This window comes from Bacillus rossius, chromosome 3, assembly GCF_032445375.1.
Source record: "Bacillus rossius redtenbacheri isolate Brsri chromosome 3, Brsri_v3, whole genome shotgun sequence".
Taxonomy (NCBI): domain Eukaryota; kingdom Metazoa; phylum Arthropoda; class Insecta; order Phasmatodea; family Bacillidae; genus Bacillus; species Bacillus rossius.
This window is the reverse complement of record NC_086332.1, coordinates 32,591,497-32,613,133: the sequence shown is the minus strand read 5'-3', so window position 1 is coordinate 32,613,133 and position 21,637 is coordinate 32,591,497. Positions and strand designations below refer to the sequence as shown.

Here is a 21,637-nt window from a genome sequence, read left to right as displayed (position 1 = left end):
TGAAAAAATCTATAAATAAAATAATGACATTTTAAACACATGCAGCTATAAAAAATTATATACGTTTGTAATGGTCATTGCAATTTTCTCCTCGAAATACAAAAACAAATCGTAAATATATTAAGTACTGGTAGAATTTATTGTTTATTGTTTATGACTTCATTAATTAAATAGTTCAAATATTTTGGGAATTATGTATGAAATGACTTTCTATTCAGATTTTCAATTTTAAATTGTCCAATTCTATAATTGCATTAATAAGTCTCTCAGATTAATTTAATTAATTTTATTTGATATGTATAAAGTTTGATTTAATCACTTAATGAAAAAATACCCCTTTGATGTAAGTAAAGTACAAAACACTGATTAATGTTACACTATCACGATTTGAATGGACATCCCCGCCTACGCTCTTGCCTGGGAGGCCGTTTACTCTTCAGTTTGAGCATCATTGATGTCTCGAAGTCTAGCATTATTTGCAAGCCTTAGCTCCAGGGAGAAATGGGTGGAATAACACCTCCCAAGACCAAATTGTGTATAATTTTGTTATATTTTAGGGATGATAATAATGTTTACTTAAACACTTAAATTCATTTGTTAAATTTTTCAAAAGTTTTACGAAAGTTTTAAAGTTCAGTATTTGAGAACATAAATTTGTAAATACTCCAAGGCCAATCTCTGACATGCATGTTTCTTTGTCTGTTAGTGCCTCCCGAAATGGGACAGTAGAGGTTTAGCAGGGCCCACCTCGGAGGCCATGAAGTTGCGTGTAGATGTGCATAGTTGGGTCTGTGACACCCGGGAGACGTGTTGGTCGGGAGGCTTGTTCTCAGCGAGTGTTGCCTGTGGCGCTGGTTGCAGCTGGTGCCGGACGCCCTTGAGAGCCGCCTGATGCGCATCTCCCCGGCCTTGCAGACAGGCCTCAAGCGGTCCAAGAGCCTGGGCGCGGCGGACATGGGTCGCCAGGCGGCGGCCGGCTACCGCGTGGCCAAGGAGGCGCCCGACCTGGGGGAGTTCCCCGCCGAGATCCAGGCCGCCATCCGGCAGGCGGTCGACGGTGAGCGGCCCCACCGCCATTCCTTACTTGCTGTCGGGGTCATTAGAGACCGTGAGGGCGATGAGTGGGAACCTGAAAACAAATTGCGGTAAACTCGAAAAATAACGAAAATTTTATTGTTTTGAAGTAAAACCACGATTTTCTAATTTTTTCAATCTTTTCAACGTCTTTTCCATCAAACATATCTCGAAAATGGTGCATTATAGAGAAAAAGTGAAAAGAATAAAAATTGCTAGAAATATATTTTCAAATGAAAAAGGTAGGCTATCTACTAAATTTTTCATGTCTCGAACTGTTTTAAATTGACTGACAAGTTTACACGTGATCTAATGTGCTGGTGTTTTGTACCTTGTAATGCCTACAGGCATAAGGACGGGGTGGAACGCCATAGCATGGCAAGGATTGAGAACGGGTATTTGTAACACTACAACAATTTTTAAATAATAATAAAGTTTTAATCCAAACAAATAACAAGGTGATTATTTACGTAACAAAAAAAAACCAATATGGTTTTTTAAAAGTTTAACACACACAGCAACAGTGAACGAGCAATTATCAAGGCTACAAAAGGTGAGATTTTACGCCGGCGAAACGTAGTACAAAACATGCGCGGTCCCATTAAGGGCCATTAAGGTAGGCACATTGAAACTGCCAAATTACAAGATTGCCAAAATGCAGGGAAAACCCACTGCCTTATGCGCATTACGTGCGTTACAAAAGTAAGTTACATTATCTAAAAATTAAAATTTACGATACGTTTTATGTACGTCGACGACTCAGGGGAGAACAGTTACAAACCAATGAAGTTAAATTAAATCAAGTTACATGAAATCCAAAAGAAATTTTCCAGGTGGCGATCGAAAGGGAATTTAGACAAAACACACAAAATTTAACAAACGTTTACATTATGGCAAGGACCACCGCCTTACTCCAACTTACATTTTCTTTCCCCCAAGGTCGCGCACGTCGTACAAAGTTAAAGTCTAACTGACTGACTACATGCAGGCTAACAATTACTCGAGCTCTCAAAAGAGACTAAACGAGATCAGACGAGCTAGTTGATACACGAAGAACAAGGCCGAATAAATCGAAAACGTCTGTTTTTATAACATATGTGCCGCGCAGCGCGCATGCGCCGAACGGAGGAGGAGAGGGCAGAAGCAAGCAGGCATACACTAGGAGGGGGAAGGAAGGACGGGACGACGAGCCGCCGCCCGCGCAGACACGCGGTGTTTGAAGGAAGCGGCGATCCTAACGCTTCAACCTATTCTAAGAATAACTTACCTACTAGATTGTGGTTATTTTTCTCCAATTGTTTGGTCTGTGCTTTCCTTTTGTAGAATTTATAAATTCATGCTTGGTTATATTGTTACAAAATAGTAGAGAAACCAGGGCCGGATTTAGAGGTCTGGAAGTCTCGGGGAAACAGAGGAGTGGAGGCCCCCTTGCCCCAAATTATTTTCCAAATAAAATTAACAATTTTTTTCAGTTGAGTTTTCCAATAAATAATTCATTGTGAAATCAAGTAGATTCTCTTAGTATTTAAAAAACATACATAAATATAATCGGAGACAAGAATTATGTGAAATTAAATTTTAGTGTTAATGAATATTTCTGTTAATATTTAACAATAATATAATCATGTATGTACAAAGTACTGTAGGTAAAGGTAAAACAGCGAAAAAAGAATATCAAAGGATTTGTGGTGGCGCACCATTTGTGGAGGCCCCAGGGGTTTTCGCCCCGGTTGCTCTCCCCTAAATCTGGCCCTGAGAGAAACTAGTAAATTAATAGAGACTCCTTAAGGGTTAGCATTATTTTTGTGATACCTACACAGCTGTTTTAATAACCACACACTGTGCGTTTAAACTGGGATATGGTCCTTTCTCCAGGTCTCTGGTAATGAGATGAATTAAAGGGCGGAATCAAACCACCGGATCACAGCATTTTCCATAATGTTTCCAGCATACGAAAAGTTTGAGTTTGACCCAGTTGGGAATAAAACCCAGTTTTACAATGGGGCCATCGAGAGAAACAAAGTATCTGGTAACAAATATCTTTATCAGACCTCCTCCCTTTTGTACAATTTTTCAAACCCCAATGTCAAATAATATCTAAAGACTGAAAGTTACTGTTGCCATAACTGCAAAGAAAATTTTTACAGTGGAAACATAATCTGCATGTATTGCATTACTTGTAAAGTTTATTGTGAATTATATTGACGTCAGCCGGGGCTACGCCCCATGAGCCTAGTCAGTCTCCGTTTCCTCAACATCCCCCTCCCCTCCCCTGGCATTTGTACCGCCATGTACGTAGTCGTGTGTTTGAATTGCGCGCCACGAACTACCACAAGAGGGCGCTTAGAAGCAGTGCGGCGACCCCTAAAATTGCTACGTTTAATATTATTTGTAAACCTTTTGTTTGTTTTCATTCGTCTTTGCCCCAGTGTTGTGCAATTTACTTGTGTTTTCTTTAATTTAAATATGTTACTTGAAAGAACCACAGACGTTGCCCGGGCGGACCCGAACAGGCACGGACTTGGACGAGAGTAGGAATGTTTTTATATAAATTATCATTAAATAAGTAAATATTAACGAACTTTCAATTGTCAGTAATTTTTATATATATTTTTTAATGTTAATCTGTAATTTATTTAACTTTCGCCGGGGCACGGAATCATAGGATGTAATAACGGTAATTGTGTTGGCGCGGAGGCGCCATGTTGGTCGAGACGAGCAGAGCTCTCGCCCCAGTCCATCTTCATCACTGACCGAGAGCAGACGCGCCAGCACCCCGGGGACCTCAACCATTGTGAACCACTGACCAAGTAATTCTGTATCGTTAATTCTTTCTAAATCTCTTTCGTTCGTTATCCTCGGGGCAGCTCTCGGTCAGCGGACTGCATAATTAATTAATTGTCTCAGTCGAGTTTTTTAACCATCGTGTAATAAGCATACTTGTAGCATGGCCACGTGTGTGGACCATGCCTTCACCTAAGTCGATTCGTGCCTCAGGCTTTTTAACCGTGTAACGTGTAACGGGCGTGGAGGGAAACGTGTTAGTGAAATTAAATCTGGGTATAAATATAAACTGAGTATTTTATTTAACCACGTGGTGAGTGAGCCTACTTAGCCTAGGAGTGTGGCGTGCCCGACGCCTAGAGCGGGCCAGGTCTGGATAGGTAGGGTAGACAGGGCTGGTAACTCGTCCCCACTTGGGCTACGTCACGCCCTGAGAGAGAGACTCCGCCGGGTCCACGTGCCCTTCCACGTGGTGGCGCCCTTTCATAACACCTTAAAGTCACCGGGAACGTGCGCACAGCCCTCAATATTAACGATAGAATTGTAATTTTCGTCCTATCAGGGTAAACCCAAAATTAAAATAGATCTTGAGGATTTCATCTCCCCTCACCCCTCCTTAAGGAAAGTAGTCTGACTACTCAACCAGAAAATTCTGTATAGGTATCACAAAAATAATGCTGACCCTTAAGGAGTCTCCATTAATTTATTAGTTTCTCAACTATTTTGTAACAACATGACCAAGCACAAATTTACAAATTCTACAAAAGGAAAGCACAGGCCAAACAATTGGAGAAAAATAAACACAATCTAGTAGGTACGGTATGTTATTCTTAGAATTACCATCTCTGTGCATGGATGTTGTTTTGCACTACATGCCATGTTATTATGGTTGTTGATTACAGGATTTAACTACCACCTTTTCTTAGGTAGCTGGTAAAACCATGATCCTACCCTTCCAACCATATGAAAATATATTCCAGTGCCCTTTCCTTGTAAATTCATGTTTTATATTGACTTCAGTAGAGTCTGCCAGTGAACAGTTAAAACTAGAGCTGTAGCAAACCGTATGTATTCGTTACTGAGTAACGAGTGCGGCATCTAGTAACGAGTAACGAAACGTTACACACGAATGCATTTCGTTACTCGCATTTTTCGTATGTTTTACGCATCGCATGCGCGCGCTTATTCGTTACAAAGAACGATGTTTGTTTATTGTATAATTTGGAAATTCGACGTCAAAGTTTTTTACAGTTTATTAAAGGTATTGTGTGTGTAGACAAAGTTTGAGATTGTAACAGAACAACGTAAGAAATTATTTTTTACAAATTATAAATATGTATGTTTTTGTTTTTTATTATCGCGTATTTTCACGTTTTTTGTTCTTATCTTAAAAGAGATATTATAATAAAGCCGCTCTAATGAGATTTAATTATTTCTTGGTTAACAAAAGCTGTTAATTACCAAATATTTTTAATTCTTTATATTCGATTTATTATTATTATTATTATTATTATTATTATTATTTATGCGACGTCATACTGTACGCGTACGAAATACGACTCGATTCGTTGCTGTTACATAACATAGCATGTTATGCGGTATCAGAACCATAAGTAACGAGTAACGATACGAAAGTAACGAGTACTAATTGTTATAGTAACGAATACATACGAGTACACTTTTTTTCGTTACTTTTACATCTCTAGTTAAAACTGACTGTGGCTACAGTGGCAGTCCTAGACTTTGCAGGCCCTAATATTTTTGAGAGGAGCCTGAACAAGGAAGGGGGAAAAAGGATGGGGATATTGAACGGGAATTAGGAGTCCCTCCCCCGGAATATTAAACAATGTTTTGAAGTCAAACTGGAACTTAAATTTTGATTTTGGTTTTGCTAATTTACCATTATTAATTTGATTTTCTAAATAAAATCTAATTAATTAATTTTTATCTACATTTAAAAAAATCAGGAAATTAATTATTATTCCTTTACAAATATTAATATTATAATTAATTTGTATCATGCAACATTCCTTGCAGATGATCATATATTATCCTTTTAATACTTTTCCTTTATACTGTTAATATTATTGTGTCTGTCCATTGTTTGTTCTGTCCTATGTGGATTGTACTTCTTATTGTATTTTTATTTGAATTTTTTATTGTTATTGTGATCTTTGTCTGTTGTGCACATCCATGGAAACTCATTTTGAATGTTCGTGTGCATATTACAATGTATAAATCAAATAAGTAATCAGTAAGGGTTTACAATTAGATGACAACTATGTAATATTACATGTGTGTCGCTAATGAAGGAGTCGTGTGGGGTCCTGTAATGGCAGCCGGGCATGCCTGGCATGCCCTGTCATGGATCTGCCCCTGTACTTGTATCCACATAGAATATAAAGCAAACAAAAATCATTCTTGTTTTATATATTGAATTTCAATCATATGAATAGTTATAATTTCTACTTTTATTATTCAAATATTCCTAAATTTGCATAATTTTCCATAGTACAATTCTGCACTTTGCCGGAATAACCTTTATTTTCAATACTTAGAAACAAGAGTTATATATTTCTTATGTTACCATATTTAATTAATAGTTGGAGGTTAATGCTTCCCTGCAAATTAATGCATTAAAAAAAATTTGGATTTTAAAAATATTTTGTAATTGTCATTTATGGTGCACTGCGTGACAGGAGAACAAAGCGCTTACTTTGCCAGTGTTTCGTGGTATGATGCCGTGTCATGTGACGTGCCAGAGGCTGACGAGAAGGTCTGGTTGCAGATCCCAACAGACTGTCTGCTCGCATGCTGATGGAGCTCGTCAAGCACATCATGGGCCGGGTCACGGACAGTGTGACCTATGCTCTTCCTGCTGCCAAACTGTGCATCACTATTATCGAGGTATTTATTTCATTTCAGCACCTAACTGTCCAAGTAGCTTCCAAACATTCACATAGTTACTTGAACCTTTATTAAATAAGAACTGTGGCATATTCTATTCACAGTCAGATAAAATGTTATTTAATCAAACCATTATAAACTAATTGTAATGATTGGTCAATGGGTCCTCAAACTTTTACCCCAACACCACACGTCACTTTTCAAACAATGAATAAGGATGGGAAAATAAGTTAGTAACTTCAGTAATCATCAACCACTTAAAACAAAACTACAGCACTTGTAAAATAAATCCTTAAACTAACGAAATGATGACTATTTTAAGCCTATACAGTAGGTATCATAAGGACTGGTGGCATTATATAATTTTTATAAGAATAGTAAAGTAACTGTTTCACACCAACATGTTTATGGTTCAACATAATCATAGCGTAGACTACTTTAGTGTGATAAGATATTCTAAATAAGGTTTCACGGTATGAGAACAAAATACTGAAACAGTTGACCTTGATTGGCTCTGAATACATTGCAGTGATTACAATTAAATTAAAATTATTGAACACGGTTGTCTCCTTAGACTCACCTGGTATTGTAATCCTTCAATATAATCCATTACACACCACCTGCACAGAGGTGCAATAATTACTGAGATTGCACTGGCCATTAAACTAGGTCCCTTACAGGTTACAGCAGAAAGCAGCTATGTAGAAATGAAACTAAACTTTATGCACCATGCTGGAACTGAATGATAGCGGATGTTAGAATAATGTCCATTGTAGGGCATTCTGTTGGATTCCTGGCGAAACATGTCATGAGAAGACACAAAATGCTTACGTTTTCATGGAGAAACAAAAAACTAATTTTGGAAAGAAAAAAAAAGTCACTTGGTTGGTGTTGTTTCATAAGCGAATATATATATATTTGTGTGTGTGTGTGTTTAGGTGTGTGTTTACATATTATGTACATACATACATACATACATATTTCATAGGAATTATTTTTGTAAATTTAATTAATTATTAAACACCATTATAACATCACTATCGCAACCTATCTCTCATATATGTAATATGAAATTTAGTATAGCTGTTACTGAAACTAGTACATTGCATGTTTTCTTGTGATTTTTGCAATTAAAATTAAATAATTTAACAAATAAAAATAAACATCAGGTACTGGATTACATTTAACAACAAGCTGACAATTATTAATTCCACTTTTTCATTACACCAATGATTTATACACAGCCTACAGTATTTCTGAGTTTCACTGATCCTTTAATAAATTTATGGTGTCTTTTGCAATAGGAAATATATTTAAACACAAATTTATTTTCATAAAAACACAGTAATGCCAACAAAATATTTTTATGAGGTTCCTTTCAATGCATATACCATAGCTGTTTCTTGGAGGAAAAAAAAATGTGTTATTTTATTTTTTTAAATTGGTTTTAAATTGGAAATTCCTTCTATACAACACTGTCTGGAGTGTAAAAATTTTATAACAATTAATCCAAGTATGAATACATTGAAAAATAATTAAATTTAATAGAATCATGCCATCAATTGTTTCAATGAAAGCAATTTCACTATGGCTTGGTTCACGTGGACTGTACCTTTGACAACTTCTGCACGTGCATGCTACACCTTATACACTTCTCAGGAGGTGGTGTAAAGAACGCTCAAAGTGCAGGTAGGCAGGAAGTATGACTTTCAATTTTCAAATATGTAATTCAGCATTTTTGACTTAGGTTAAGCACAACAGTAAAAATGTGGTTAGCAAATATTCAAGTTATATTCATAATATCCAGGAGAAAATGATAAGTACGGTACCACATTATTAAATGGGTGGGGGGAACTATTTACACATTGAATAAAAATTTATTTTAATATATATAATTTTATAATAAAGACTAATCACATTTTATAATTGTAAGTTCTCTTGTGAAATTAAATTACAGCTCATAAATTAGTCATCTTTTTAAGGGCCCCGCCTACCTGGGCACACATACGGTGTGCAGAGCTTCAGGAAACACAACGCGATTTCTAAACTACTCAAGATATCCGAGTGGGGCCTATTTACGAATAGCATTTAAGAGTTCGCTGAGGGCCGAAAAGTACTTTTAATTTCGGATTAAGTTTTTAAACTGTATTTTTAGAAGCGTTAAACTGCCTAAAACGCGTGTTTTCAGAGTAATTTTTAGGCATAAAACAGTCAGTACAGATTCTTGAAAGCACTTAAGGGGCTTGCATAGCACCTTTATCTTCATTTCTCCGCCATATAATGTTACGGTCACTGCTCAAATTTCACAGTTATCCTGTGACGACGAGACGAATACGCGCCAGTTCAGAGACTTGCGCTTAAAGGCTATACCGCGCTGGAAGCACCAGCGAGCGTCGAGCTTATCATCCCGCCTCACTAACACACGTACACTCCTGACGAGGCTGGCTCCTTGAATAACAATAATTTGTTTTGCAAACTCGCATGCGTTTGGGTGATGATATTTTCCCACACCCACCACACGCTAGCGTGCAGAGGCTGCGGAAGGGGAGACAGCCCTCGGCTGGAGCCGGAGCGAGGCCGTGGGCAGGGCAAGGGACTGCGACGCGTGTGCGTGTGTGCTACAGAAGGAGCAGGAGGAGACATTCCTGGAGTCGCTGCTGAACACGTGCCGGCAGTGGTGCCAGGAGCGCGACAGGATACTCAAGAGCGGCCCCTCCACCACGCGCTTCTGCGCCTTCATGCAGTTCCTCAACGAGATGTACTGCGAGGTGGGTGTCTCGCTCCAGTGACGCAGCATCGCTTCGGCTTTTGCAGATTAGTCAAGTATAGCTTCAGTTTGGTATTGTGATAAATTAAACCCTTTCAGTCTATCCTTTTAACTAAAGTGGTCAATTACATCTTAATTCGTGATGAGCCAAATCCAGATTTTCTCGAATCCGAATCTCGATTTCGAATCCCCAAGGAGTACTTCGAATACACCTGTCGAATCCAAATCTAGGTTTTAAGGGTCAAAAATAAAATAATTTACAAGAAATAAAAAAAATATTGACTATGGTGCTGAAAATTTAAATGTTTGAAAATTTTATTTATGAACTAAGTTTTCAGAATCAATGCATATTGTTATTTAATCATATAAATGCATGTTAAAAGAACAATATCTCGAGGGAATGGTAACAGGATCTGTATGAAAAAAAATATTGACCTTGTAAACTTCAGAGGTTATCAGAGTTGATTTACCTATTTGTGTACCTACCTTATTTCCTGAAATATTTTTCCTCAAATTTAGAAACCTTCAAATACTAAGGATTTGATTGGCCCATCCATAATCTTAATTATACATGGATTAATTAAATTTTGAATGTGTGGTTCATGGTGCAGCCAACATTATAGTAAACATAATTCTTTATGCCTATGAAAAAAAAATGTTATATTAATTAAAATGTTTTGATGTAGGTAATGCTTGTATATTAGTAATAGGTATGTATCATAATTAAACCCTAAGATTATAACTAAATAAAAAAATAGTTTAGTTGAGTAAAAAAACTTAACATGAAATCTTAGGAAATGACAAAAGTGTGACTGAAAGGGTTAAAGCATATAAAGCTAGATGAAATATATTTTCCAGCAAGGGTAAGCAGTGCTTCAGATTTTGGGAAGAGGCCATTTTTGAGCACAAAGGTGAACGGGAGGGGGGGATAAAGTGGCTATTGGAGTGTTTTTGGGTGGTAGGTACAGAAATACCTCCCAGTTAAATGGGGAGTCAGAAATTTCGAAAAGCAATAGGTCTTTAGACTATTTGAACGCAATTCTGTCATCTTGGAAAGTAATTTTTTTAATATCTCCACTTTTTTATGTTATGGTTATTGAGGGAGGGGGGTTAAGTAAGGGGACAATTACCCCATGGCCCCTCCCACAGGTTTGCCACTAGTAAGTTACACAACTGAAGCCAATAATTTGTAGTATAAATACATACCGGTACAACTACTCTACAGTTTAATTCATAGTTTTTATTACAGCACTTTAAGTATGAGTTCTATACTTTTGTAAACATTGTTTTATTAATGCCACAAACTCATTGCACTTAAGCCACTTGAAATCAGTAAACATGCATATTAAGTATTTTGATGTCATGTAAACATTTGTGAGATGTTCAGTGCTTTACGTTGATAATATTTTATGTACACGAACAAGCTCTTTTGAAGTTAAATGAGGGATTAGGTTCCGGGAGGAAAGAAATCTCTTAACTTTACACACTGTGGAGAATTTAAACAGTAATTACATAAAATAACATTTTAAATAGCTAACCATGAAAATTAATCAGTTACGCAGGCATATTAATTTTGCAGAAGGGTGTACCAGAAAGCCACATTGGACTCCAGGCAAGGTAATACTATTTGAAAGACAATGCATGACACGATGGAACAGATATTGCGTTAATGTCACCTCCCCTTTCTGCTGAGAGTACGTGAAGCAGCACGAGCCCTGCCCCGGGGCAAGTGACCAGGAGGTGTTGCTTGCAGCTGAAGCGACGGCAGCTGCAGCTGAAGACGCAGTACGACGGGGTGCCCCCGAGGCTGGTGCTGCTGTCGCTGCTGCATGAGTGCTGCCAGGAGTGCCTCAAGCCCCCGAGCACGCAAGGCGAGGTGAGGCCCTGCCCGCCCCTCCGTGTCCCCTTGCTCGTTCGTCGCTAGGCTTGCGATCAGGGCACCTCTGCATCAGTAGGCACTAAATAATTAATTCTCTTCCATGAAAGCCTCCAGTTATTTTTCAATATACAGTAGAACCCTGTTATAATGTTTTTCAAGGGAGCACAAGAAAATAACATTATAAGCAGGAAAACATTATAAGCAGGAAATCTCAATTTAGCACTTAACAGTGTTCGAGCTTTGTACCAATGGATTCACCAAGCTATGTAAACAACTTTAGTGTTAAAACCAAAGATAGTATACTTGATACATGAATTTTCTGAAACAAGCCAACAATTTTTCAACTTCGTCTTGTTCCCTGGTTGAATTTTGTTTGTCTTTAAAGATAACATTGCCACATTTTTTGTAAAATTGTCTCACGATTGATGATGACAACATTAATAGTGAGAACGTCTACTCCTTCGCCACCTGAAAATGTTTAATTTTGGGATTCCTACGTATGAATGAAAAAAAAAAAATTATTTCTAAGCAATAGAAAACACTTTTAGTTATGCCCTCACTCAATGGTTGGCAACTTAAATATAGTAGGACTATGTACGTGCATCTGAATACCCACTGAAATGGCAAGGAAGAGAAGATTCGCCTAATGGTGCCAACTGACACGTAACTATGAACATTGTGTACCTTCAGAATATTGCATAAAATTGTATTTTAACAAACTTCATGTATTGTATGGCAGTGATTGTAAACATAAACATACATAAAGGAAACTTTTTATCGTAAGTGTTGGAATAATTTGGTTTTAAAACATTTTTTCCCCATTTATTGAATGTTAGAAAGCAAACATTATAAGCAGGAAATTACACTATTTATGAACGTTATATGCAGGAAATAAATACATTGTCCTTATGGGGGAAATATTGGGACTTTTAAAATATTACATTATAAGCAGGAAAACATTATATGCAGGGACATTATAACAGGGTTCTGCTGTATTGCGATAAATCATTCAATTGCCCATGAAAACAATACAAGTAGGTAATTTGAATTTACACATACAGTTTTTTTTCCATTGCAAATTTATCCAAGATTTTTGAAGTTATACTTCTTTAGGCACATTATGAATAAAAAATGATGATAGTGAATTTTTACGATGCGTGCGCATCATGTAACAAAATTTTCACAGGTTGAAAAAAAGGCTACATACAAATAAAAATTATATATGTGCTTTTAAATCATGTACTTTAGTCATTTATATTAAATCCTGGTCCATAAAATTAAAAGCATTTATTGTTAATCTTAGTGATAGAAATTGTGTTCATAAACTTTTTAAAGTGTATTTATATAAGTTAGGTGATGTTACAGTATGTATACTTTATATGCAGTAAAAATTATAACATTAGTATTTAATAAATAATTAAATGAATAAATTTTATTTAAAGAATAAAATTTATTAATGTTTTTATTAATTTTATTAAATTTCTCTTAAAACATTTATTAGTGCTTTATGGATGTGGAGACCTGGAGACCTCTAGCAGCAGTCTTCAGGAGTTCGCGATACAAGGCGGAGGTGACCATCAAGTGGGAAAGCTGCAATGCTTACATCACAGATCTGTGTTCTAGTAACTCTTATTAATCAATTGAAACCTTCTGTGCTTAATTCACCACGAATACCTGGACCAGTTTGCAGTGCAGGACGCAACCCTCCTGCCGTAACTTCTCCTTTGCCGCGCAACCGCGCTGTGGAGTTTTAAAAAGAGTTCAGGACCGGCTGATTTGGATCGCAATCTTTCTATAGCGGAACTGCTGCCAGTGGGCGTAGACGAATAACGTGATGTGCAACATGTGTTAACAGTGTTTCCAGTGTAATTTGTATCATACCTACCCGGGCTTAGTACCTGCCCCTTGGTTCGTGTGAATAAAACCACGTCCGCCAAAATGTTTCTTTCATTCAGTAGTTCTCCACTCTACCTATTTAGTGTGGAGAAGGGAGTGCTGAAGGATGTCGTTAGTTAGTAGGGTCTTCCCCAAAATGTGCAGCCACTGAGCCTAGTTAGCCACACTAGGGCCGGCGACCCACACCAGCCCTGGGGTTTGACGTCCTGGCTAACCTGGCGCCCTCCTGGACCAAACTCATATTTAAATTATTGTAAATCACTTCAGCATCACTAAGTTCAACCCCATTCTCAGTCACGGGACCGCCGGGTGGTGGCAACCTTAATAATATTAACTATTAATGGGTCCGCCAACCCGGCCCACATACGGTGAGCAGAGCATCAGAAGAACCCACGCAATTTGAAAATCACTCAAGATATTTGAGTGGTTTCTGTTCACGAAAAGCACTTAAGAACACTTTGAGGGCAGATGGGTTTATTTGGTTTTTAACTTTTTTTTAGGAGATTGAAAAGGGTTAAAATGTGTGTTTTCAGAGTAATTTTAAGACATGAAAAACCCGGTTACAGATTCTTTAAAGCACGCAAGGTTCTTGCATTACACCTTTATCTTAATTTCTCCGCCATATAATGTTATGGTTACAACTCAAATCTCATAGTTGTTCTATGCGCACAAGTTCAGAGCCTTGTACTTAGAAGAGATACCACACTAGAAGCACCAGCAAGTGTCATACTCACACATATCATCACGCCTCACTAACTCAGATACACCCCTACTAGGTGGGATCCTTAAGAGATTTAGTTTCATTTCCAAAATAAAGCATTTTATATGACACATTTTGAGTAAAATTTCTGTGTAAGTTTCCTTTATTTTTGTATGCTTGATGGCCATTTATTTTAAGTAGTTTGTCATATTATGAATAAACTAACATGTTGTATGTGTTACCTAATATCCATGTTAAGAAGTTTCTCGGTATTAAAAAATTTAGACTTATTAATAAGGAAATTTTATTAAAAGGGTAAAATTGTATGTATTTATAAGTCCAGTGTTGAATAAACTTAAGCAAGAAATTTTCTTAAGTGTGTTTTACTGTCAGAAGTTGAACTTTTAGCGCAGTTGGGTGAGACGATAGCCTGTGGTGTGTGTCGCCCGCAGACGGACAGCCTGTTCTTCGTGCTGACGTCGGTGGGGCGGGACCTGGAGCAGGAGCTGCCCGGCAAGCTGACGCACCTGATCGCGAGTGCCCGGGACGCCTTCCTGCTGACCCCGGGCCTGCCTCCCGTCAAGAAGACGCTGCTGCAGCTGATAGAGCTGCGGGCGGCCAAGTGGCAGCTGTCTGCCTCTGCCGTGATGTACTACACGACGCAGCACTGACTGCAGTCTCCGCCGTACGTGCATTCCCGTCCATCTCCAACATGTTCGAACCCGCATCCGACGGTCATTCATGGCATCGACACGAAAATCACCTTGAGCGTATCCGAACATGTTCCAACTAACTATACGCAACCTGTCAGGATCACCGAAAGTCTGGATTAAATAAAAATTTTCCTTAAAATGCACGTAATACAAGTTTGGTATGGCAAAACTACAAAAATTAATGGTTTTTCTTCATACATACAACATTTCCTAAAGCTTAATTCCTTAAAGTTTAATTATAGTTTAATTATGGTACACTATATGTACACCGAAGCTTTTACGTAAAAAAAAAAAGAGTGAATCCTGCTTTTTCGTAATGCAGTCCAGGTGCACAGGACATCTGCACGAGCGAGGCCTGGACTAGCAGGACTCTTCTGTAAAACAAATTGTTAAAAGTGGTAACAAAAGTTGCCCGGAAGAAATCACTTTTTGACACATTTCGCTGTTCTGAACATCTTTCTCAATAAAAAAAATATATCAAGCAGTTGGTTACTAACTTCTTTAACCTACATAAGTAAATTAGTTTTTACAAGGCTGGTGCCATAGTTTTTGGATCACAATATTATATTTAAAAGAGTAAAAATATGTATTAAAAAACTTGCAAGTTATTTTATCATCTATATAAAATATAAATGATTCAAAGTTTTTTGCTACTCATTAAAAATCTTAAATGTTTATATTTATTGGGAGGGAAATGTTTTTTGGTTTCCCATTAATGTGTAAAATAAAACTGGAAAGACTTTACAAACAAATACATAATAATGTTGCCTATGCAATGAGTGCAGGTTAGGAACATACTTTTAAATTTGTAAAAATTTTAAAAATACCATGGATGTAGTGATAAACAATGGGAAATTTATGAGGTCATTACAAATATAAAAAGGGTTAGTAAGATGAAATCAGAATGAAATGTTTGCTTTGCAGAGAGGTCCAAAACACTGCTAAAGAACAATCTCAGTCTTCACACTAACATGTGCAACAAGCATTTTGTAGTGTAAAGTATGTTTGTATTGTTTGCAGTGCTAGATCGTCAGTCTTCCTACTTTGAAAACTATGCTGAATATGCTGTCCTTTGTGATTAATATAATGTTGTTTTGTCTGCTTACATTATTTGACTGTTTTTGTAATTTTTGTTAAACATTTTGTAGTAAATCTTCTTTGTATTATTAAGTGTTTGTAAAGTCCAGAGTACTGCTAGATATGTAGCTTACTTTTGTAAATATTAGTATCATTATTGATTTTAAATTGTATTCTTGTATGATTTATTTACACTTTGTCCAATGATTCAAATGCTTTGAATAGTTGGTATTACCTAATACTGTGCCAGTGTTGTTACATGTAGTTGTGAAGTATTAAGTATGGGTTTTTGCTGTGACTTAAGTTATGTGTTAAGTTGGTGATGTCAGTTTTTATAATTTGTGATGATGTTACTTGGTCCATGTTTATCTATAGTAACATCATCCCATGTGTTTATCTCTCTCTTTTACTTGTGAAATATAGTGTATATTGTTATGCAGTTTAATGATTTGTTATTTTAACAAAATTTTTATAATTTCAATCTAACATCGTTGATATTTTGATCTATTATTGGAATAAAATAATTTTATGAGTAAATTGTTTAAATTTGCATAGAATTTGGCCAAAAAATGCATATATGATAAATTATAACACATTTAAAACTTTATACATAATTTTCAGGTGTTACAATTTCTCAGCAGTAGAAATAATATTTTTAGCAAAAACGTCTATAATAAAAGATTTCTTTTTTTTAATTTTTTATTTATCTAGTTTACTTTATGAACATGAACCAACAAACAAAAATAAATCCTGTGACAATATATGAATGGTGTCTAGTTACCCAAACATCTACCATTTTGCTAATACAGACAAGAAGAAATTTGTAAATAAAAATACACTGGACATTCAACATTAAGGGTTGTAGTCTTCAATTTTTTTTTGCAAGACTGTGGTTGTGCCAAATAGTTAGCATTTTGATAGTGTTGAAAAGTTTCTTATGCAAAAAAAAATATTTTTGTGCAAACAATTGTACATTGTGATGAATGTAACTTACTTAATGCATATGTGTTAGATAAAACTACTATTTAATGTTTACTAGTCGTACAAAGTAACACACATTGTGTGCTGTAATACAACAGATATGTAGAATACAGAGAGAGCTTTAATATTTTTACAAAGCAGAAGTTATCTTGTTTGAAAAAATTCACACTTTATGTTATATAGAAAATGCTTAGTCTTATAGATTTTAATATTTAGTACAAACACAAGATTAAGAAATATTTTGAAATTTTTGAGATTTTTAATGATGCTGAAATATGAATCATGAAAAAAAAACATTTTTTAATTTCCGCTGACACACAACAAATTAAAAAACTTTCTGAACACTGACAAAGCAACCAGTTTGTCCTAGACGGGATATAATTAATTTATTTACGTATGTAAGCACTGAAAAGTGTGTAAATATATAAACAATTTTTTTTTATGGCTAAGCGTAAAAATTAAAGAATGAGTGTAATACAAATTTAATATTTTTATTTATAAGGAGAATGTTTGCAAACAAATCATGTCATGTTGGAGATTTATCACAACTTAACCTGAGCTAAATACAGCTATCAAAGATTTTTTGGCTGTGCAAAACTCAAAATGCAAATTAAAACCACCATTTTTATGTCTAGTCTAAATATGTCTAGAATAGAGATTAATTTTTAAATTTACAGTGCCTTATGAGTTATGTGGACACTATGCTTCTAGGTATATTAAATTTTTTAATACTCTGTAATTTTTGTAATTACTAGAATGAAAAGTGAGATTCAATAAATACTTTAAAAAGGTGCTTTTTTTACATGGTTCTACCATTATAATGTAGATACTTCAGAGCCCATCAGCCAAAATCACCCATAACACCATTCCACTTCTGAACCCACCAGCCACCCTCAGCGATCAGAACATTATTTTCACGCCCTTGCATTTTGCTCATTAAACATGATCTTAAGGCATTCTGATCAGCATAGTTAAGCCAAAGATGGTACCTTTAGCTTGAGATACCCACAAGGCAGTAAAGTGTGTGCAGGTAAAGAACATGAATATGGGTGCCTACCGAAGGCAGTATATTACTAATGTATTCATGCATGCCTAGAAAAGTGCAGTAAGAGTATTTCCAGTGCTAGTCACTACGTAAGTCAATATAGGGTATAGCATTTTAGGTTTAAGTTTTTCTATGGACCTAATAAACACACTGCATAGTCAGTGAGACAGTTGTACAGACTCATTTTGCCAACCAAAACAATCTCTACAGAGCATATTGACAGTGTCTGTTTAGTGGACATAATTACCTATAATGATCAACTAATGTGGAGAAATTGGTGTGGAAAGAGAGGTTTCATTATATTTTAAACAATATTCAATAAATACCTTCTTAATTTCAATACTGTTCACAAAAAGAACCTAATTTAGTATTTTTCTTGTAAACAGTGATTGTCTTGTCAGTTCTTATTCCAACCAAGAAAAGTAAAAAGTATTTTAAAGGCAGTTGTAAGATACGATGCACATTTAGCAGAGGCCCTTCATTTTGTCGTCGACCCTCAGTGACTCTCAGGCATGATACATACGTTGTTTTCCGCCCTTCCCCCACCACAACCCCCAAGCCACATGCTGAGCTGTCTCTGTGTTTCCCTATTGTTAAGTGTATGAAGATGAGTAAAGATCACAGTGTTTCACAGCCATTGTCTGGATTTGCGTAGCTTCTGGGTTGAAGCCGTGTCTAAGTCGAAGATGTAACCGACGTTTCAATTGACGTTGCAGACACCATCATCAGGTAGCAGATACCTACCTAAGTTATTGCAAGTTTTGCCTTTTAATACTCTCGCCCGAGAGGGGAGTGTTTCAACAGCTGCAGCCAATTGGAAAACACTCCCCTCTCAGGCGAGAGTATTAAAAGGCAGGAGAACTTGCAATAACCCCAGTAGGTAACTGCTACCCTGATGATGGCGACTGCAACATCAACCGAAACATTGGTGATATCTTCGCCTTCGACGCGGCTGCAACCCGGAAGCCAAGCAACTCCAAGGAGAGAAGTGTTGAAAATTAGAGATACAAACATCATGCATATGTTTAGTGTGTGTGTTTCAATATTGCTGACAACAATAAGTCATTAAGTTACATGGTTTTCCAAAATGAAAAAGGTAGTCAAGCTCTTGTATAAAGTAAGGTTGGAAAAATGAATTCCAATAAAAAAAGTCTACCAAATTTTACTCAATGTCTTTAAATAGTATTTGGTTTCTATAAACTACAAAACAATACGTCAATTATATCAGCATCCAAAACTAGAAAAATCTTGCGGTCCAGCAGTCAAGCTGAAATAAGAAGTACTAGACGCAACATAACTCCGAGCCTGGGTGACGGTTAGAAAATCGTTGTGTGTGTGTGTGAGTCCCGACACTGGAGAAGGCAGACGTGGCGCGGCAGTGAGAGATAATGCGTAACTTGATAACAGGGGCTACACGCTACTGCACAGAGTGAAAACTTAGTCCTTCGGTGAAATCCGACGAATACGTTGGAACTTACTAAACGTTTTCGTTTACAGTTTGGATCTGAGGTTTGTATGCATGTAGTGTATCACTTTTGTTCAGAGCCAGTGTTACCATTGAATATATATAACTTATAGAAGTCGCGAGGGGATACGATTTATTATGCCAGTTTTGGAATCAAAACTGAGGTAGTTGCAAGCTCCCCCGCCAGACAGCTCTGCTTTCGAAAAGAAGGAACTCGTGGTTAGTGTCTCCCACGCTAGAGCGCTATAGTATCGCTTGTCTCAAGGTCGCGCGCGTATTATCTCTCTCTCTCTTTCTCTCTCTATCTTTTGTATTTTGTTTCCGTTACTGCGTGGAGGGCCAGCGCATTGACAAGGCGGAAGGTTATGCTCGTCAAAACGATACGTACATATATTTAACACAAATATATTTTGTTTAAAGAACCGAAAGTAAAAAAAAATATTCCTTGAAATATTACACAATTATTTAAAAAGAGCCACATATATAAGTACTTCATTGGTGTTGGATTCCAGATGGTGTAATAATAATTATTGTATTTGAATAAAAATCGGTCCAATTGGATATAAAATAAATATTTTATTCACCAAATTAATTAAAGTACCTCAAAGAATCCACTTTAATATAAATTCAACCAAATGTATGCAAAGAAGAAATTATAAAATACCAGACACTGTTATATAAATAGTTGATCAGTGTAAATCTGTGCACGAACTTAGTCATACATTAATAAAACTTTAGTAAGTTCTAACACAATAAACTCGTTTTTATCGGGGGAAAATATTGTATGTTAAAGAAATAACTAAACAGTAAACATGTACATACATAATATTTATGTTCGCATACGTGCAGTGAATATTATTTTGCAGTGATAAATTAATATTTTATTAACATGGCTAGATCTAAAAAAAGTTTATACAAAATTTTAAAAATATTTACTACCTATACTTTTCATAAGTAAGGTTGGTTTGTAAATTCTCCTTCAGGAGCATTATACAACACAGTGCATTAAATTGCATTTCAGGTCACATAAAAAAAATTAAAAATGGGTGGAAGTAAAATAAAAATACCACAAACAAATGATTATACGTACTATTTTATCATCTTTATAATTTACAAGTAATGAGGGCCCAGTAACTTTGAGTTAAGTTGGTGTATAAAACTCTAGCGAAAAACAGTTCTCTGTATTCTAGAGTTGTTTGAAGAGTTTATTTACATGCACAAAAACTTTCAATGTAAAAAAAGCCACATAATCATCCTACCATAGTATGTGACATTTTTGACAGTTCGTACAACGAAATTTGTGACTTTGACATATGAATTATGTGAAGCATTAAGAATTTGTGAAGCAATAAACAAAACTAACACATATTCATGTAGTGCAAGACTAGCTAATCATGTATTAATAATTTTTGTTTATTTTACAGTAAAATATTCAGCGGCCAAAGACTTAAGCCGTTGCAATAAATGTAATCTAAAGCCATCTTAAGTGAAACAAACTGTGGCTAAATGAGGCCCAGTAATTTTGAGCGAAATTGTAATCGTGCAAGTTCCCATGTACCACAGTTGTATTTACCTTATATTATATGTACATGCATAATAAATTTAAATATCACTTAACAACTTAAAAAAAACAGAGTACAATATAAATTTCAAAGAATTATTTCATTCTAAATATCAGTATATAAAACTCTTCTATTGCGTATATAAATTTTGTAACTTTTACTTCCGTACATTCATAACGATACGAAACATGCACAATGCCATCTAATGACATTTAACAAAACTATTGTGTTATTGTCCCTAGGTATTCGTTACGTATACGTTTTATACGTTAAGTAAAATAATCTCATTAGTAAGTACTATTTTTTACAACATTAACTAATTTAAAATATTTCATTGTCGAGCTTTAGCAAACGACTTACACACGTGCAATCACTGACACGTATAGAGTAAGGTTTATAAATCAATGACTCGTTAGAAAATGTACGTGTTTGTTTCATCATCTGTGAAATATGTAAAAATATGATCGTGTAAAACGCAGAGGAATAATCAACTGTCATATGTCAGGACTGAGATTATTTGTCAGAAACGTTTGTTGAAAGCTTTCAAACTAGCAATAGTTCTAATGAAGGAATAAATAGCCCAGTCAAAATATGCTAACATTTCGCTCGTAGTCGAATTAAATCCGATATTTTTGTTACACTTTGCACGTATTTAGTAGTGTTCAGGGGAATTAAAATCAAAAGTCATGATGAATAGAAAATGAGGTAGTCAGAAACTAGAAAGTATTATAAAAAAAGGCATTTGTTTTTGATTTTTAAAAAAATATCTCGTAAATGAGTAACCTTA

The 21,637-nt window shown here is 35.9% G+C and overlaps 1 protein-coding gene across 4 annotated transcripts in view; it reads left to right on the top strand.

Annotated features, from left to right (window-relative positions):
- The window catches only part of LOC134530487 (CBP80/20-dependent translation initiation factor), a 152,098-nt gene extending 134,519 nt beyond the window's left edge, over nucleotides 1–17,579 (top strand). For all 4 annotated transcript variants that reach the window (XM_063365334.1, XM_063365336.1, XM_063365337.1 and 1 more), the window contains 5 exons: nucleotides 862–1,057; nucleotides 6,647–6,765; nucleotides 9,390–9,533; nucleotides 11,286–11,408; nucleotides 14,460–17,579. In XM_063365334.1, the coding sequence (XP_063221404.1) occupies nucleotides 862–1,057; nucleotides 6,647–6,765; nucleotides 9,390–9,533; nucleotides 11,286–11,408; nucleotides 14,460–14,678 (801 nt within the window). In that variant the 3' untranslated portion in view covers nucleotides 14,679–17,579. The remainder of the gene's footprint in view (nucleotides 1–861; nucleotides 1,058–6,646; nucleotides 6,766–9,389; nucleotides 9,534–11,285; nucleotides 11,409–14,459) is intronic.
- The last annotated feature ends 4,058 nt before the right edge of the window (nucleotides 17,580–21,637 follow it).